Below are 18,239 nucleotides of genomic sequence, written 5' to 3'. Positions count from 1 at the left end.
TATACAACTGGCCTCTACCCTCAGGCTAGGTGAGGGCTCAGTTGGGGTGCAGAGAGGAATTGAAGTCAGGTGGTCCCAGTATCTGTGCTGTGGGCGAAGGAGTTCTGGACTACTACTGATGCCCAGAATCCACGTTCCATCTCAGCTCAGGTTCTAAATTCCCGTATGGCCTGGGACACTTGACTTCTGAGCCGGTTTCCTCATCTATCAAATCAAGGTTAGGGATTTCTAACCACTGCTCTATTGGGAACTGAACGCTAGCCAGGTGTATGGGATGCAAGTGCCTGACACAGGCACAATCTCTTCCAAGGTCAAGTGGTCTTCTGACATGAAACCCAAGACTCGCATGTATCCCGATGCCCTTGGGAATGGGGGTGAGATGCTACTGCTGAAACAGCAGTCCTCACCAGCTCAGAAAGACGCACCTATAAAACCATCTCCCAACCTCTCATACTGACGGCCCTTCACACATTATGAGAGTCCTTCTGACCTTAAAGCTATCTCAGGATGAGAGGTAAAATGGTAAACAAGAAACAACATGTAGAGATAGAAAGAATGAATTGTGAGGCAGAACCAGACAGAACTCAGCTGAGGCCAGAGCTCGGTCCGAGGGGGTTTGGAGAGCACTGGAGAAGAATTTACACAAGGAAAGGGATGGGGAGGGCATGGGGTCTGCTGTACCACTTCCCTCAGGCCTGCCAAGAATAGTCACCCTGCTGTGGAAGCAAAGAGCTCTGGGAAAGAAGGACCTGCTCCTTTCCAAAACTCCATCCTGAATACAAGATCGTTCCTAGAATATCTGCCCATTCCCCAAACCAAACCAAGGCACAATCCTTTCTCAGTGGCCAAAGACCCCACGTTGGGCTGAACAGGGACCAGCTAGCTGCAGGACTGAGGTCAAGTCGCTGAGCCCCTCTGAGCCTTATTTATGTAAGAGCTGCCACAGCCTCAAAGAGCTTCAAGAGACAAGATGTAAAGCACCCAGGTCTGGAGCACAGACTCCCCTCCCCACAATGTCATACTGTTTCCCAAGTGGCCCCCAAGTCACAAACCTAGCCAAAAGTTCAGGACCTTGTTAATGCACTTTGAACCTCAAAACACCACAGATGAGTACAAAAGGAAGTGGCTTAGAAAGTCCTAGAAGGGGGCAAGGGACAGCTTCTTGGCAGGAGGAAAACCAAACAAGACAGCAGAGAGGTGGCTTCCGGCTCTGCAGCTCTAAAGTCTCAGAAGTAACTTCTCATCTGCCCCTAGAATCTTCCGGATGGCTTGTTCATCTGACCTTAGCCAGTCAGCAACAAGACACGACTCCCCAGTGCTCTGACCATAAGGAGAAGGAAGGAGGGCAGAGGAGGAGCGAGAGGGGAAATAGGACCCAGCAAGTTTGGGGGACAGTCTGAAACAAGTGTGATACCCAGTAGGTCCCTCCAACTCCTCTGAAACAAGATATACTGCAAGTGAAGGCAGAAATGTGCTATTTCAATTTCGAGACTTTCAAAGTTTATTTAATTCATTTAATTTAGCCACATGTTAAGTGTCACGTGGAAATCCTGGTTTGCTCATAAAAGTCACTGTGATTTTTTTGGTGTTTTCCTTGTGAAAGACACACCACACACACACACACACACACACACGATGGGCAGGAGGGAGGGAGAGAAAGGAAAAGTAGGAGTGAAAGCAGGGGACAGAGAGTTGAGGGAAGCTGATTACAGCAAGCTTTTCGACAAAAACAAGAGGAGAGGAACCCCTATCCAGCAGCAGTCTGGCTTTTATCCAAGCCTGCTTGGTGTTAAAGAAAGCAACTTAAAAAGAAACTTTTCTTTTGTGTTTCATTACTTTAAAAAAAGATGAAAGAAAGAAAAAAGGCTGCCTGAAGGCCAGTCCTCATGAAACTGCGATCTGGATATTACCCAGATCTAAGCACCACCTTAATCAGCTCTAGCAAACTGTCACTGAGTGCCAGGCCCTGGGCCCAACATGCTCTCAGTGGATTTTTCTTGCGCCAATCCAATGGGGGAGGCTACGTTGGAATTCCTATGCTACGGGAGAGGAAGCCAAGGCTGAGAGAGACTGAATGACCTACCCAGAGCCACACAGCTGGTGCTACCAGGATTTGAACTCAGGCCATGTGTCTTTAAAGCCTGCTGCATTCCTCCCCCAATTCATCTGTCATCACAGACTGGGCATCTAGCTCCTGGCTCTAAGTGGCTGAGACACAGACGAGGGAAGGTGATGAAGGTGAAGGGAAGACACAGACTACCCTTGAGGAACCCCAGCTAAGAGAAGAAACGGAGCAGGGGACAGCCAGGAACCCTGGAACCAGCTGGATAACCCTTTACCTTGATGATCTCCTGAGCAATCTGTCTGGTCTTGTTGATGTCCAGAGACGTCTTGGGGTCCCTCACAAATGAGTGCAAAGTCCGCCCCTTGCAGAAGCTGTCAAGAGTGGTGAGGTCAGATTGAGGGATGGGGCCAGTGCAGCCGAACCCCAGCCCGCTGGGAGCCTCAGAGAAGTCATGGAGAGAGTTGTGCCCCCGGCCTCTGGAGGACTCTCTCTGTCCCCTGGACTGTGAGGGTCAGAATCCTTGTTCTTTTTTTTTTTTCTTTTTTTTTTAAGATTATTTATTCATGAGAGACACAAAGACACAGGCAGAGATAGAAGCAGGCTCCCTGTAGGGAGCCTGATACAGGACTTGATCCCAGGACCCTGGGATCACAACCCGAGCCAAATGCAGATGTTCAACCACTGAGCCACCCAGGCACCCCCAGAATCCTCGTTCTTAACCAAGCCCCTGACAACCATTCTTTCTTGGGCTGGGCCTGAGTGTGCAAAATCATATACATGTCCCCCGATCCCTGCAGTTCAGGGCCCATGCACCCCAGAACAGGACACCCAGTTCACTGAGACTCCTGGCAACCCAGAGCAGCTTACCTTTGGAGGATTCAAGGCCGAAACATGTCTCCCCTCAAACTCAGGGAAGATCCTGGTCTTTTAGAGGACTATAATCAAGCAACATCTGGTACTGTCTATAATGATTCTCATGACCATTTGTACTGCTTTCTGAATATAGAGATTTTATTACAGTAAAGGCATGTGTAGGAACGGGGTGGCTTCAAGGATGTCGGAGTGATTACCAGACAATGGGCTCGAGTTTTCAGGTCTCCCCCTGCACGGATTCCCAAAACCCAGGATGAGCAAGCACCCAGAGAGAATGTATGGCTCATTCCCCCTGTTCCCAGGAGTTCACTAAGGCAGCTCATGAAGGGGCTAGTTTTAGGAAACTTTTCCAAGGAGAGAAGATTCTTAGAGCCTCAGAGACTTTGAGAACTGGCTGAAGGGTCTGGGACATTGGCTGATGGTTCCTTGTATGTTTTCTGATCCCCTCAGCATATCCTAAAATGTGATTTTTTTTCTGGGTAATGAATGCTTTGCTATTTTTTTTATATGTATTTCCTTTAAGCAGACTCAGATTCTCACAGCCCTGGGTGGGTAAACAGAGCCGGATGGGTGAATAGACGGACAGCGCCGGGGGTGCTAGGGCCCTGGGGGCTGCTGAGCTGATATAACCTAAGGCATCATATGTTGTGCTTTGAGCTGGAATTTTGTTCCCTTGCTGTGTGACCTGCCTGAATCACAGTGCTCAGGAATTCTGGGGTGGTCCTGATTTACATCTCTGATAAACAGGAAAAAGGGAAATGAATTTTTATTTAGTAAATACAGTTTATTTGAGGGGGGACGAAGGTTCTTTCAAAGCACAAGGTCTGGCTATGGGGAATGTCATCAGAATATTAAAGAGAGGACTCTTGGCTGATAGGATTAAAGTGATTTCTAGTTGCTTTTTGAAACCTCCCTGTAGGGATCCCTGGGTGGCGCAGCGGTTTAGCGCCTGCCTTTGGCCCAGGGCGCGATCCTGGAGACCCGGGATCGAATCCCACGTCGGGCTCCCGGTGCATGGAGCCTGCTTCTCCCTCTGCCTATGTCTCTGCCTCTCTCTCTCTCTCTCTCTCTCTCACTGTGTGCCTATCATAAATAAATAAAATAAAATAAAAATTAAAAAAAAAAAAAAAAAAAAAAAAAAAAGAAACCTCCCTGTATATTCCAAACTACCTTCAGTAACCTCTAATTACTGTTCCTGACTGTAAAAGTAAACACCCAACAACAATTTTTTGAATGCCAAGGGCAGCCTCACAGCCCTGGTACTGAGGGAATGGACTGTCATACACCAAAGTTGGGGGGCAGGGGGGACTGGTGAGCACTTTCTGGAGTAGAAAGGGACAATGTACCTCAGAGCACATTCATATACTCTCCCCTAGCACTTGCACTCACAGAAGTCCACCAACATGTTCACTATAGCAAAGTGCCCAGCAAAAGAGGACTGACTAAATAAACAAACTTGGGCAACCAGTATTCAGCCAGAGGGAGAACATGTCGTTAGCTTGAAATCAGCTGTGGTGACAGTATTTACACCACAGGCTCGGCTTTCCTCCCCACCACCTAGGAACCGAGCACACCACTGGGTTCCACTTCGTGCCAGGAATGCTGGGTAAGCATGAAAGATTGCGGTTGGCCCCAGACCTGCACTCAAGTTGGAGAACATTGCACTCAAGTTGGAGTGATCCAGTAGAACCTGTTCTATTTTTACAAAGGAATAGTTTAAAAAACATAAGTAGGGGTGCCTGGGTGGCTCAGTCGCTTAAATGTCTGCCTTCAGTTCAAGTCATGACCCCAGGGTCCTGGGATCGAGTCCCAAGGGCTCCCTGTTCAGCGAGGAGTCTGTTTCTCCCTCTCCCACTCCCCCTGCTTATGCCCTCTGTCAAATAAATAAATAAATAAATAAATAAATAAATAAATAAATAAATAAATCTTAAAAAAAAAAAAAAACCACGAGTATCAACAAACTTCTCAAAGTAACAGAAGGCACACTAAGGATCTGTTCACAGTTTCCACCTTTGGGGGAGAAGCACCCAGTTGGGATGGGAGGAGGCTGGTTTTCACTCTGTGCCTTTTTAGAACATCTGATTTTCTTTAACCTTAGGCACCATTTTATTTTTTCATGTCAATGGGGCTATGATGGGAAGCTATTTTGGTTTCTTTCTTTGTACCTCTCCCCATTCAGGCCTCCCAGTTCCCCAGAGTGTCCCCACAGATAACAGGGCACCTGGGGCAATGGCGGGATGGGCAGGGGCTTGGTTACCTGGTGATGATGGCCAGGTGGGGCGGGTTCATGCAAGCCCCCATGAAGAGCACCACGTTCTCGTGTCGCGTTTGCCGATAGTTCATCACCTCCTTCTTGAACAGCTTCAGGTGGTCCTGGTTGTGACCGTCCATCTCCAGCAGGCGGATGGCCACCTCGCCATGCCAGCGGCCACGGTGCACCCGGCCCCAGCGGCCCTGCCCAATGGGCTCACCCAGCTCCACCTGCTCGAAGGGGATGTCCCACTCCTGCAGGTACACGCTGGTCTGGCTGGCCTTGCGAGAGATGGGGCCCCGCCAGGGCCGGCGGGAGCTCGGCAAGTCATCTACCTCGTCCTCGTCGTCCTCTGCCTCTGACTTGCCAGCCTCTGGCTCCTCAGCCTGGAAGGAGGGGGAGGGAATGGGGGGCTGGGCAGCAGATCTGGGCTCGGCCGACGCGCTCTCCCCAGAGCCCCAAGAGAGAGGCATGGGATCAGGAGACCCAGGTACTGGTTGTAGCTCTTGCTCTGACCTGCTGTGGGCAGGTCACTTACCACCACAGGACCTCAACGTCCTCATCCACACAATATGGTGGGTGGCCCAGGTGGGCCCAAGGCCCTTCTTCCCAAGAATGCTCCAAGATTTACTCATTACTGATATCTAACTCCCAGCAAAGAGCATTAACATCCCCTGGCACAGATGAATTTAACCCCATTTATCCTTTCTGGGCATTCTTTTGTTTAAACAGTTTCTGATGCTCCTCTCAGCAGGAATAAGTCAGTCAGCGAACATTCTAAGGCACGTTGCATTGATGGAAGCCAGGCTTGGCTGATGCTTTAGTTCAAGGGTTTAAGACAGTGGTTCTTGGGCCTAACTATAATCAGGATCACTGGGGGGCTTTGACATCACACAGATGCCTGGCCCCCACCCTAGACTGACTAGGAGTCTCCCACACTGGGCACCAGGCCTCTGGGCTAGGGGTGGGAACCAGGAGAATCGAGCGCTTACTTCAGCTTAAAAGATAAAAACAAAACAAAACAAAACAAAAAAGCCTGCTTCATTGTACTCCTCATTCTTCCCTGCTGTGCACCTGCCTCAGTGGGCCCCTGAGATGGCCCTTGCTGGCCCGGCACCCCTGTGCTCCCCACACCTTTGTGTATGCTGAGACAACGTGGAGAGAAGGAAGGCAGGGTCCCTGGCTGCGTGTCCCCCTCACTCACCTCCACTTCGTGATCCTCCAGCACATCTGTTTTTGGCTGGTGGTCGAGCCTAAAGGTAAAATAGTTGGTCAGGGAGATGCTGAGGGCAGTCCACCCTGCTCTCACATCTGGACTCCCATGTGAGGTCAGAGAGAGGGCTACCAGGCCCGCATCCAGACTGTGACCTACCTGGTCATGGGAAAGGCAGTCTGGATGCTGTAGAAACAGACAGGAGGCCCAAGACCAAACCCCATTTCCCTTCTTTGGCCTTGGCCTTCTTCAGACTAACCCGAGGGTGGTGGGGAAGACGGGTCATCAGGGACCACAAGGCCCCTTTCAAATCTGATGCCCAGTGCTTGGGCTCTGAGCATGCGTGCGCGTGTATACATACACACACACACACACACACACACACACACACACACACACACACACACACGGGGTTTGAAATTTGAAATTCTACCTGAGAACCGACTTCACGTAATTTCTTAACATCTCTGTGCGGGCTTTCTCCTCTGTATGTTACGGATGACACCTATTTAGACACCTGCCTTCACCAGGCTGAGGCCCGTGTGAGGAAATGGGAGCCAAGGGCTGGGCAGAGCCGGGCTCCCTGAAGGAGTTCCGCAAACAGGAGCCATTTTTAGTAGTTGTCTCTAACTCCAAGTGGCCTTCGCTCACCTCTCCTGCATCACAAAACTGCTCCAGGGTTACATATATCCCTATCCAATGCCAGCTGCACTCACAGGAGGCAAATAAAACCCTCTGGCCGAGTTCACAGATGCAGGGAGTGAATTGCCCAAGGGGTATCTTGCCTGGCTGGCCCAGGCATACGGCAGCATCTGGAGCTGAGGGGGGACGGTGGTCAGACACTTATAGGTGGGGTGGGAGGTGGTCCAGGGTGTGGGTCTAGAAAGAGACCATGGCATAGGGATGCCTACCGGGTGCTGTCCGCCGCATCAGGGGATGGCACTGCCTGTGGAAATGCCGAAATGTCTGGAGGAAACAAAAATCAAACACAAGGCCTGAGACTCCCCTCCCCCTCCCCCTCCCCCAAAGGGCAAGGTGCTTACAAACCCAGCCCACACAGTGGAGTGGCTCCTCCTCGAGCGGCCAGCCCCTCGCAGGGCTGAGTACATGTTCGCTAGGCCACTGCCACTCCTAAAATGGGACACAGAAGTGACCTCTACTGTACTTGGTTTGGCCCACACGGCTCAGTGCTGGGAAGGGACTCCAGGTGAGAGAGAAGGTTGAGATTCTCCAGTGAACCCCGTTCCCCTGTAGCCAAACTGTCCACTAGGAGCAGGTGGTAAAAGCAGACTGGATTATTATTTACTGGACATGGGGGGGTCAAGGCCCCCCTTGTCTGCTCAGAGGCAGCAGGTGGATGCAATAGCCCTGGAGAACAGTGAGCTGCCTTGGCCCAGGCCAGCAGAGGTCCAGAGGCAGGGCTCGCAGATGGCTCAGTAGTGACACCTGGTGTCTGGCTCAGCTGCTGGCCATTTCTGGTGGGAGCCAGAGGCCCCACCCCCTTGGCTTTCCAGGTGTTTAAGTCGTTGGTGAAGCAGCTCTCTGGGGAGACGAAGAAATGCACAGTCTATACTTCCTAGGGCCCAAAGATTGGGCAGGGGCTGACCCTGAGCCTAGGAGTTTCCCACTTTTAGCACTGAAAGTCTCACATCTGGGGAACACCAAACAGATGGGTCACCCCAGTGTGGAACCAAAACCTTCCAGGGCTCCTTCTGCTGCCTGCTTCCTTCTGGTCCCTCTCTCTGGTTCCCCTGAGGCTGGCAGCCCCAGGCCTGGCTGGGCCCCTCACTCCCTCCTCTTTGGTCAACAAAAGAAAAGAGACTATAGGTGGCAGTGGCTCAAGCTATTAGCAGCCTCTCCCTGCCTTCCAGGACAAAGAGCTGCCCAACTCAGCTACCAACACCCTCTCAAGTTCTAAGGCTTTATCCAAGGCTACCCCCTAAAGATCATCTATGCGACCTCACAGACTTGGAGAATCTGAGAGAGGCCGTGGGACTCTTTATCAGGGAAGTGCACACATGCAACATTTCTGGGGGATCCTGGGCCCTTGAAGACTCTGCCAAGGCCTCCCCCAGATACCATTACATGGTGTCTGCAGACTACCAGGGGCAGCCTGACCTTTCTACCTCTCTGATACAGCTCAAATATTCCCACAGAAGATAGACGCATGCATAGGGGGTGGCACTGGGGAGAAACAGCACCCCAAGTGAGAGGGAATAGTGTCTCTGAGGCCTCCTATGTTTCCTTAAACATTAAGAGTGTCTTTTGCATTCTGCTCCAAAATGTGTCCATGTTTATTTTAACAGAAATACGTTCCTTCTCCTCCCTCCTTGACATACGTTCAGAGCAAGATGGACCCTTCGGGAAGGAGAGCGACATTCTTCCAATGCTTTTGAGTACTCCTCTGTACTCTGTCCTATAGCTGGTAACCAGAGAGGCTCTTAGAGGCGAACTGTGACAAAAAAGGGTGTGAAACCACTAAGGCAGCTCAGAGAGGCTCCTCAGGACCAGCCCCAGGCCCCTGACACCTGCCAGCCTGTTCACACCTGGCCAAAGCCATACAAATAGTCCTGTAAGAACTTACAAATGCTCCAGATCACTCCCCTAATGGAGCTGGGCTGGGGAACAGAAAATGCTGAGCTAACTAAAATAGCATTTCAGGACAGGTCTGTTTAACCCAGGAGAAAAATAATTAGCCACAGTCTTTGTCTAAACACACAGCGACTCCCTATGACTCAATTAAGAATTAAAGTAACCCCCCCCCCCAAAAAATAAAAGAATTAAGGTAGCCAATCACTGATAGGAATGCTTGTCATCCTCAGCTGGAGAAATAGGTACTAACCACACAAATTCCTTGGGGGAAGCAATATGGCCAAAGGCAAAGGTTGGCACACAGTGAGTGTGCAAAGCAAGTTTTGTGGAAGGAAATCAGAGATTGAAGGTGATCTCCTTGAAACTCTAAAACAAAGCTGCATTTTATCTTATCGCCAGCATGAGGCGCTAGGCAGCAACGCTCAGGAAGGAGAAGCCCAGTCAGTAAGTGAAGCCTGCAGACTTTTCCAAACTGGCTTCCCTTTCTAAGATAGGTCCTGTAAGCAGCTTCCTTGTCATGACATAGGGGAAGATATCCTGACAGATGCTCAGAAGGCATTAGCAAAAGGTCTCTTCCTTCATTCTACAAACTGGATTTTGGCCACCTCCCTGCTGCATGATCCTGTAGTCTCTCTATGCAAGAGGCTGAACAGGCTCCTTGCCAAGGTCCCTCTCAGGAAGTCACTGCCCCTGTGAAGGGTCCCCTCAAGGTGACCCCCCCCCACAACTGTCTTTTCCAGCTGTGACACACAGTCAGCTCTCAAAATAGGTATATGTGAGACTCCAGCATCTCAGAGGTGCCCAGGGAAAGGATGCCCAGGTGGGCTGGACAGAAGGCTCACAGTGAGGGGCAGTTAGTGGAACCATGCAAAGGACTCACCTGGAAAGATAAACTGCTGTCTATGATGAATGAAGTAGGCAGCTTTAAACAGAAGAGGAGGTGAGTCACACACACAGAACAGCAAATGCGGGGGCTTGGCCGGGGCGGGGGTGGGGGGGACGGGCTGATTATGGGATGGGGCAGAGCAGGGTGATCCATGCAGGAAGGAGGATGGGGGCTAGAAGGAAATGGGTGCTGGCAGGAGCCCCCAGGAAGGACTGGTCCATGAAGGATCTGCTGCAGAGCCCTGGCCCATTCGCCTTATCTCCCAGGCTTGCTTCTCTGTGCAGTCTGTATGAGCTCAGCTGGGGCAAAACCCAAGGGGGAAGAAATGGTGAAAGCTGGCTGAGCCATGCGCAGAGGAGTGGCCCCCCTCAGCCCCACATTCACCCCCTTGGCAACCCGACCGCCCCACACAAAACAAAACAAAAACCCAGCTCACTGAAGGGGATGCGCTGGGGCTCTGGACTCTGACACAGTTGTCATATTGTCAAACAGGGGTACAGATAGCCTTTCCCCAGCTTTATTCTTGGAGGTAAACAGAAATGCTCCCCCGAAGTGCAGAATGGGGGCATGGTGGGAGTTGTGACTTCCCAGATTAACCACCAGGCCAGGCCCAGGGGCACTGCCATGCCCAGCGAGACCACAGATCCTGGAGAGACGGAGGGCTCTGTGCACAGAACAATGAGGGCCCATCAGGGAAAGCTGAGAGGCTCTGGCTGACATCACAAAACGGACTTTTTCTGTGGCCTGTTTTTCAAACAGGGACTTCCTTTTAGAAAAATCCAACCTAGGAGTTTAGCAAAAGACCCAGTTTCAGAGCATAATGACAGAGCCGAATGGGAGAGGAGGTCGCTCAAAGGGGCTGTCGCTCCACTTGCAGGGAGGGGATAGGTGTGATGGGGACAATGCAGAGGGTATCCAGCCAGGTGCATGTTAGAGCAAAGGGGCAGGCAAAAGAGAAAAGATTCCCACAAAAATCTCAGTTTCCCAGTGACCCTAAAAGAAATCCCTGGCACATTGGTAAAATGGGCCCAGAGAGGCTACCTGGTCTCTTGCTGGCTGCATGTGGCCCCAGCTAAGAGTCCCCCGGCACAGGAAAATCTGTGGCCCTGACCCCTCCACCCACCCACCAGGTCTGGAGCTCCAAGGACCAGTGACAGGTGGGGCCTGACCTGACTGGGCCCAGAGCAAACTGGAGTGTCCCAGTGGCTGCTCCTTCTTCCTGGCTGCCAACTGAAGGGCCAAGACCAATTGCAAGGAGATGTGAGGGAGGCCCAAGCCAAGGTGTGTCCTGAGACAGGCAAGTGGGCCTTGCTGAGACGGGGGTGGGGAGGGGGGCACCCTGGCCTTATAGAGTGCAGGGCAGCCCGGGCTATGGTGGAGGCAAAGGTTACCTCTAGCATGCACCCCTGAGACTCAGTGTACTCATCTGCACAGTAGGAATAAACCAAATCCCAACTTCATGGGGTAACAAAAGTTCCCCCATAAGCAGCTTTTTTAGATCACAGAGCAGGTAAGCAATTGAGCCTCAGAGTCCCTCTCCCAGACCTCCTGGGTCAGCCCCAGCCCTCTGTGCTGCCTGCCATGCTTCCTGAGAGCTCAAAGTCCTGAGTGAACAATGCTTAGGAGAAGCCACCACATGCATGGGAGGGCAGCCTGGGGATCCTGTCAAGAATCCAGGCTTTATGCCAGACAGATTTGGCCTTGATGGTGGCTCTGTCCCTTACGTGTTATACAGCTCAGAGTAAGCCACTTCCTCTGAAACCTCAGTATCCCCATCTGTAAAATGGGTGTGATAACAGCATCTACCTCAGAGCTCTCATCAGGTGTAAATATGGTAATGTACTTGAACTTGGCACAATGCTTGGCTCCCAGCAAATGCTCTTTCTTAGTGGTGGCAGTGTTTGACCTTGAGCCTGCTGGGGCATGCTGAGAAGGGGCATCTGACCCTACCCTGAAGGCACACAGAAGCCCCAAGGTGTGGTTACCTGGGAAGTTGAACCTGCTATCCCGCTGGCCAGGAGAGGGGTTGGGGGGTGTGGTTGCACTGGATGGATTGGACGATGTTGGGAAAGGTGCCGGCGAGGAGGGTGTGGAGGAGGTGGTAGAGGATGGGTTGCTACTGGAGTCCAAGTGGTTCATGGCCGGAGGATGCTCCTGTGGGACGAGAGACACCAGAAGTGGGCAGGGACTGTCACTGCCCTGCCCAGCCTGCCTCCTGTACCCCATGCTGGGACCCTCCCCTCCCTCCCTAAAAATGAAGAAGTCTGCCCAGGGCATCCTGACATTCTACTGGTCTAATATTCAAGGGAAGAATGGCACAGAGAGACCCTCACCTCAATGCCATCCCCTGGGGGACACCTGCTCATCTTTCTTCATCTCATACTTTCCTCTCAGAAGCCCTTCTCAAGCCCAGTGGGGACCATGCTCCTCCTATAGCTAGCACCTTTCCTCATCTTAGGGGGTTTCTGAAAAATGTCTCTCCCCCACCCCCCAGAGTGTCCTGTGAGGGCAGGGACTGGCCTGCTCCTCATAAACCCAGTGCCTGGCTCTGAGCCAAGCACACAACAGGGTTTCTTAATGAATTACAGGGTTTCTTAATGAATTTAGCCTCTGACAAGTGTTTGGTATGTGGTACACAGTGGTGTCTAATAAATAAATGCTCCCTCCACTCTTTTGCAGACCTACTGGTTAGGACTGCCCAGTGGTTTGGGCCCTAGCAAAGTCAAAGGGCCAGCTGAGAGAGGGCTACAGAGGGACTCTGTGTCAGGTGGGACACTGGCCCTGACCAAGTTCCCAGACCCAAACTCCAATCCTTTAGGGGACAGGATTGGAATTCCTTGGTCAAAAAAGTTGGGGGCTAGGGACACCTGGTTGGCTTAGTCGGTACAGCATATGACTCCCGATCTCGGGGTTGTGAATTTGAGTCCCACACTGGGTGTAGAGAGGACTTAAAAATACAATCTTTAAAACAAAGTTGGGGCCAAATTATGTTGAATGTTGAGTTCTATAGGTTTTTCTTCTGCAGACCATCAAGGCTCTGGGGACCCCAGAATCCACCAGAGCCACGCAGTGGGCCTCACAGTCCAGGGATAGCCACCACTACCCAGTGCCACATGCCAGTGGGGGAGGGAGCTGGGTCCACTGAGCCTGTCCTCTCCCTGTGCACCCCGCAATGATCCTGCATCCCATCTCTGTTCCCCAGGGCTAGGCCCGCCAGGGGAGGAGGAAAAGCTATGAGGCAGGCGGGTTGAATCCCAGGCTCCTCAGCTCAGCGCCCATGTGACTTGCTTCAAATCAGCCCACCTTTCTGAGCCACAGTGGTTCTCTATAAGAACCGGCTGCTGCTTCACGGGCTCAGCGTTCAAGGCCAACATGTTCTTACCACAAGCTATGTGCCAGGCTCTGATGCAGGCACCAGGTAGAGGCAAGACGACAAGGCCCCGCCCTCCAGAGCACCCCCCCGCTGGGGAGATAGGCCCTCCGCGGGCAGACAGGTGACTGTGCCATGCGGTCAGGCTGCCAAAAGCATCCAGAAGGGGGTAAGTGCAGCCAGAGGCCCCGGTCCTTAGCCCACATCTTGGCAAAGTGTCCCTGAGGAGTGTGTAAACCCGAGAAGGTGGGTGTGGGCAGAGCTGCTGTGAGCAGAGGCAGCTGGAGGAGAGGCTGGAGAGACAGGAAGGCCCTGAAGATGAATGGGTCAAACACGTGGCCCTCAGCACAGTGCCTGCAAGAACTCAGTAACCATTAGCTCCGGTTATGAGAACGACTACAAATAGGGGTGAGGGAAGGATGACAGCTGGCCAGTGTCCTCAGTGAGGTAAGAGAAGGCATAGCCTAGAACTATGTCGGGGCAGGGCCGACCAGGTGCACGCAGGAGGGCCTCCTGGAGGAGGAGGGGCCTGAGTGGGTCCTGAAAAACCAACAAGGACTGAATGTGGTGAGATGGTATAAATGGGGGTGCATCTGGTGCTGCCAGACAAGAGGACAACACTGGCAGGGTGGGAGTGGCAGATCCGGGGCCTAGCGTCCCTCCCAAGGAAGTGTGTCTATCTGTGACAGCCTGGACACCACCACTACTCCTGATGAGCAAGTTCATGAACGTCATCTCGTTACCCTCACAACACCCTGAAAACGAAGCATTCTCATCCCCACTTACAAACCAGGAAGCTGAGGTTCAGAGAAGTAAAGGAATTCACCCACGGTCACAGGGGCAAGAAAGGGGACTAGTTGGGACTGGAGCTCAGGTCTGTGATCCTACACCCTCCATTCTACCTCTATTCCTGCTGGGAACGCCACCTCGGGGGAAATGCAATGATGGGGGAGGGAGGCCAGAGAGACAGCACGGGCTGGCCCATGAGGAAGTCAGCTCTGAGGCACTGGCCTCCCCTGTTGGACAGTGAGATGTGGAGCAGCCCCTTACGCTGGATCTTCAGGTCCCCGGTGTTCATCAGCTGTGCCATCTGCTTCTCTTCTCCCTGCCTGAACCTCCACCCCAGCCTGGCCCAAGCCTTGGAGAAGCCGGTCACATGCCCCTCAGTAAGGCAGGCAAGGGCATGCTAAGCCCCGGTGTAGGCCTGGGACACAACACATTGAAAACCCAAAGCCACCCCCGCAGCAGCATCGGGGCAGAGTGGGGAAGCCACTGGCTGTATGGTCACCAGGGAGCTGCCATCAGAAGCCACTAGTGCCTGGAGGCCACAACAGGTGTGTTGAGACTCTCCTTTCAAAAACCTGTGTTATGGCAGAGCACACCGGCTCTGGGCCTGCCCCTCACTCACGGGGGACCCTGTGCCCACTTTCCTCATCTAAAACCGAGGTACCATCAGTATGCGATTTTTACAACTACTGTGAGGATCAAAAGACACATTGATGGAAAAAGTTCCCAACTCACAGTACATGCTCAGGAAACGTCAGGTTAAACTGGGGAAGGAGGTCATGGGCACATTAACTATGATTTTGGACATAAAATATGAGGTCTTAAAAATGGCTAAAGACAGAATCCCTGAAGGCCACCCTCTGGCCTTGGATCCTGGATTGCACGCCCCACACTTCCCTGCTCAACTCTCCCTTTTGGAAAGGAGCAGGATGGGTTTCTCCCAGCAGAAGCAGCTGACCAGGGGACCACCGCTGCCACCAGCGTACCTTCTTTGTTAGTGCTTTGGGGAGGGTTCCGAAATGGGGCTCAGCTGCTCTGTCCACTGGGTTGTTGATGTCCGAGGGGACAGACTCTGTCCTCCGAAGCCGAGGTTCTATTGAGAAATGACAGGGGAAACCATTAACAGGGAGCAGATCAAGCTACAGAAAAGTTCACCCCAAACCCAGTGAAAGCAAAGAGCAGAACACTCACGTGGAAGGAAGGATATTCGACAGGCAGGGGCTTCTTTTGTACACTTGTTGTGACACTTCAATCTGAGAAAGAAGGCAGGGTCAGTGCCCAGGGGGCCACTCGGGGCTCCCAGGGCTCGCACAGGGGGCTCTGGGCACTGGGCCCAGCAGCTCTGGGCACTCTCTCATGGCTGCCTCAATCTCCACACATTTCTCAACAAACATTAGCTCAGGAGTTTGGAACATCCCACATCAATTGCCCTAGCAGCTATGGGGAGCAGGACACTTTCCCTTTGGTGTATGCCTAATCTTCAGAGTGGAGCAGTTTTACTTGCACCCATTTTAACTTGTGTGAGTCACACATCTATTTCTCTTCTCTAAAGAAAAGGGAGACCCTCCACTCACATTCAGAAAACTGGAGAAAATAGGAACTTACAAAAAAAAGATGAATTGGAAGGAGAGCATCTACATGACCAAAGGGATCCCAGGAATGCACAGGGTGGCTCCTGCTGCATTCCAACATGGGCTACGTGGTTTGAGAGCCAGCTGGGGGGCCAAATTGGAAAGAGCAGGGCCCTCAGTTTGGTCCTACCTGCTGCACCATGTCTTGGTGGTTCTCAACAATCAGATGGGTTGATATTGGTGCCCTACCAACCTTAAACCACAATTGTAGGAGAGTGTGGGGCTCAAAGATCATGCTATGCTCTCCATGTGAAAGGTACTGCTTGAAAAGAAGAGGGGGTCCCCAATTTAAAGCCAGGAGCCACAGAAGACCTAGACTGGTGGAAAGCTCTGACATTATCTCCTTGGTGGTCAGGGGAGTCATCAGGAAAACACAATTTATCCAAATGACAGGCACGAGACCCAGTCTGGTGGGAGCCGAGATGCTTTTATTACACGCATCTTGATCAGAATCTTGAAGCAATCCTGATAGATAAAGAGCCTGGGATCATCCGCCTGCCCGGTTGTGAAATGAGGCCCAGAAAGGGCAGGCATCTTGCCCCGGGTCACAAAGCAATGAAGGGGCTGTGATCTGGGAGCAGAGACTCCAGGTCCATCCTCTGTAAGATGAAGGCAGCTGATAGCAGCAGAGGCCACTCTGCCCCTAACACGGTTCCCTTCCTCATCCTTCTGTCCTACCAGAAAGCATAATGGTAGGAAATAAGTTGGGTTTGTAGAGAAGCCATTCTCCCTGAACTCTCCTCTTCTGTGAATACCACAGGTCATCTCTGTTTTCACCTCTACCTGACCCTTCTCCCCACTTTGTGTGCTAACATGTAAGGCTAAACTTCAGAACTCCTTATAGATAAGAACAGTCCTCCCATTCCTCTTGGACTTGTACAAGGTCAAAGGTTTGGAATTCTTTTCTTTCTTATCTACCTGGTAAACTTCTACTCCTCCTTCAACACCCACCTCAAACATCCTCTTCTGGAAATGCCTTGCTTGATGCTTCCTTAATCTCCCTACAGAGAGCTGATCATACTGAGGTATGTCAAATGGGATTATAAATAATAGGTTTAAGAACTCTCAAAGGCGTTCCCTTGCGCTCTGACTCAACCTATGGCCAAGAATCAAGTAGTAGGACTCTTACTAAACTAAAAGTATGGAGTTTACTCGCTTCTCTCACCCTCTTCCACCCTCTGCCCATCACCTGCAATGCTTGCATTTCACTCCAAACATCATGCTCTTCTGGCACACATGGCAGACCTGTGACAGCCAAGACTTCGTGGAGAATCTGCAGAAGGTAGACGGGAAAATGCTCACATGGCTAGGAAACCAGAGCCTGGGCAGGGAAGGGCCCCAGGAAAACCAGGAGACTAGGCTCCATCCCAAAGCCTCTAGCCTTTCCCAGGGAAGGGCAGGGACACCCAGGGCCACTGCCTGCCCCTGAGCATTCAGATTTCCCCGCTGTAAAGTCATCATTGCCAAAACCCCAAAGTTAGTATGATCACGGATACCAGCTCTCTGGCAGCAGCCATCAAAATTACAAGAGTGTATACTGAATGACTCCCATCTTAGGAAGTGACTCAATAGATACTTCCAACTGATGTCAAATGATGTACAGACAAGGTTACTCCCTGCCGTATGTTTGCAGTGTAGAAGACTGCAAACAACCTATGCTGTTTAGGTGTATAGACGGCTGACTGCAAAGTACAGTCCAACTACACCATCAGACACCATGAGGCCAGAAAACAAAGAAAGCTCTTTTTGTACAAATACAGGATGATCTCCAAATTACATTATCAAAGGAAGAAGTACATGACTCTATTTACATGAAGTTCAAATATAGGAAAATGTAACCAATGAAGACATAAGTGAACAGTAACCCGTGGTGGTAGTGCTATGGACCCAGAAGGGCCAAAGATCAATTTCTGGGGGACCAGAATATTCTAGATCTTCACCAGGATGACACACATCGGTGTATCCATATGTAAAAATGCATTTGTGCTCTCAGCTCTATGTAAATTATGCCTCCATTTTTACAAGAGAAGCAGAGTATAGAACAGTGTATATAGTATACATATGTATTTGCTTATATAAAAATATCTCAAAAAACTGCCAAGATCTGCCTATAGGGGGACCTAGAGGGCTGGGGGGTAGCAGCAGGAGGGGACTATGTATGTATTATGTGCATATATATGTAGTATATATAGTATATAGTGTGTATATATATGTGTGTGTGTGTGTGTTTATAGTCACCCTTCTATACCTCTTGAATTTTGATTGTATTTCAATCCAAATTAAATCCAAATTAAAAAAAAAATTAAAAACACAAAAGATAGATTGGAAGGAAGGACGAGGGTTGAGTGGGTAGACGTGTCCTGCAGAGAAAAACTCTAAGGCAGCCCCCAGAGTGGGAAGGCTGAAGGGAAGAAAGAACGCACATTTTTGGAGGAACAGATTTTTGAAAGCATGTAGATCATAGTAACAACAGAACAAATAGCAACAGTTATTTGGGAAACAGTTTGTAACACATCCATGAACATTAGCTCACTCCACCCCAGGGTGCAGATGCTTAGTACACAGGCAAAGG

General features: G+C 51.1%; 1 protein-coding gene across 9 annotated transcripts in view; it reads right to left on the bottom strand.

Annotated features, from left to right (window-relative positions):
• KSR1 (kinase suppressor of ras 1) overlaps positions 1 to 18,239 on the bottom strand; it is a 155,735-nt gene that overhangs the window by 16,137 nt on the left and 121,359 nt on the right. For 8 of the 9 annotated variants that reach the window (XR_005364703.1, XM_038548211.1, XM_038548214.1 and 5 more), the window contains 9 exons: positions 16,857 to 16,940; positions 15,228 to 15,289; positions 15,023 to 15,129; positions 11,866 to 12,034; positions 9,875 to 9,916; positions 7,314 to 7,368; positions 6,394 to 6,442; positions 5,196 to 5,575; positions 2,340 to 2,436 (listed from right to left, as the gene is read on the bottom strand). Coding sequence is in view for 8 of the 9 variants with exons in the window: in XM_038548211.1 (XP_038404139.1) it covers positions 2,340 to 2,436; positions 5,196 to 5,575; positions 6,394 to 6,442; positions 7,314 to 7,368; positions 9,875 to 9,916; positions 11,866 to 12,034; positions 15,023 to 15,129; positions 15,228 to 15,289; positions 16,857 to 16,940 (1,045 nt within the window). In the remaining variant the exon portion in view is untranslated. The remainder of the gene's footprint in view (positions 1 to 2,339; positions 2,437 to 5,195; positions 5,576 to 6,393; positions 6,443 to 7,313; positions 7,369 to 9,874; positions 9,917 to 11,865; positions 12,035 to 15,022; positions 15,130 to 15,227; positions 15,290 to 16,856; positions 16,941 to 18,239) is intronic. The other variant, XM_038548212.1, reaches the window with a different exon arrangement.

Source organism: Canis lupus, chromosome 9 (genome assembly GCF_011100685.1).
Source record: "Canis lupus familiaris isolate Mischka breed German Shepherd chromosome 9, alternate assembly UU_Cfam_GSD_1.0, whole genome shotgun sequence".
NCBI classification, from domain to species: domain Eukaryota; kingdom Metazoa; phylum Chordata; class Mammalia; order Carnivora; family Canidae; genus Canis; species Canis lupus.
The sequence above is the reverse complement of the archived record's forward strand: the minus strand, read 5'-3'. Positions and strand labels throughout refer to the sequence as shown.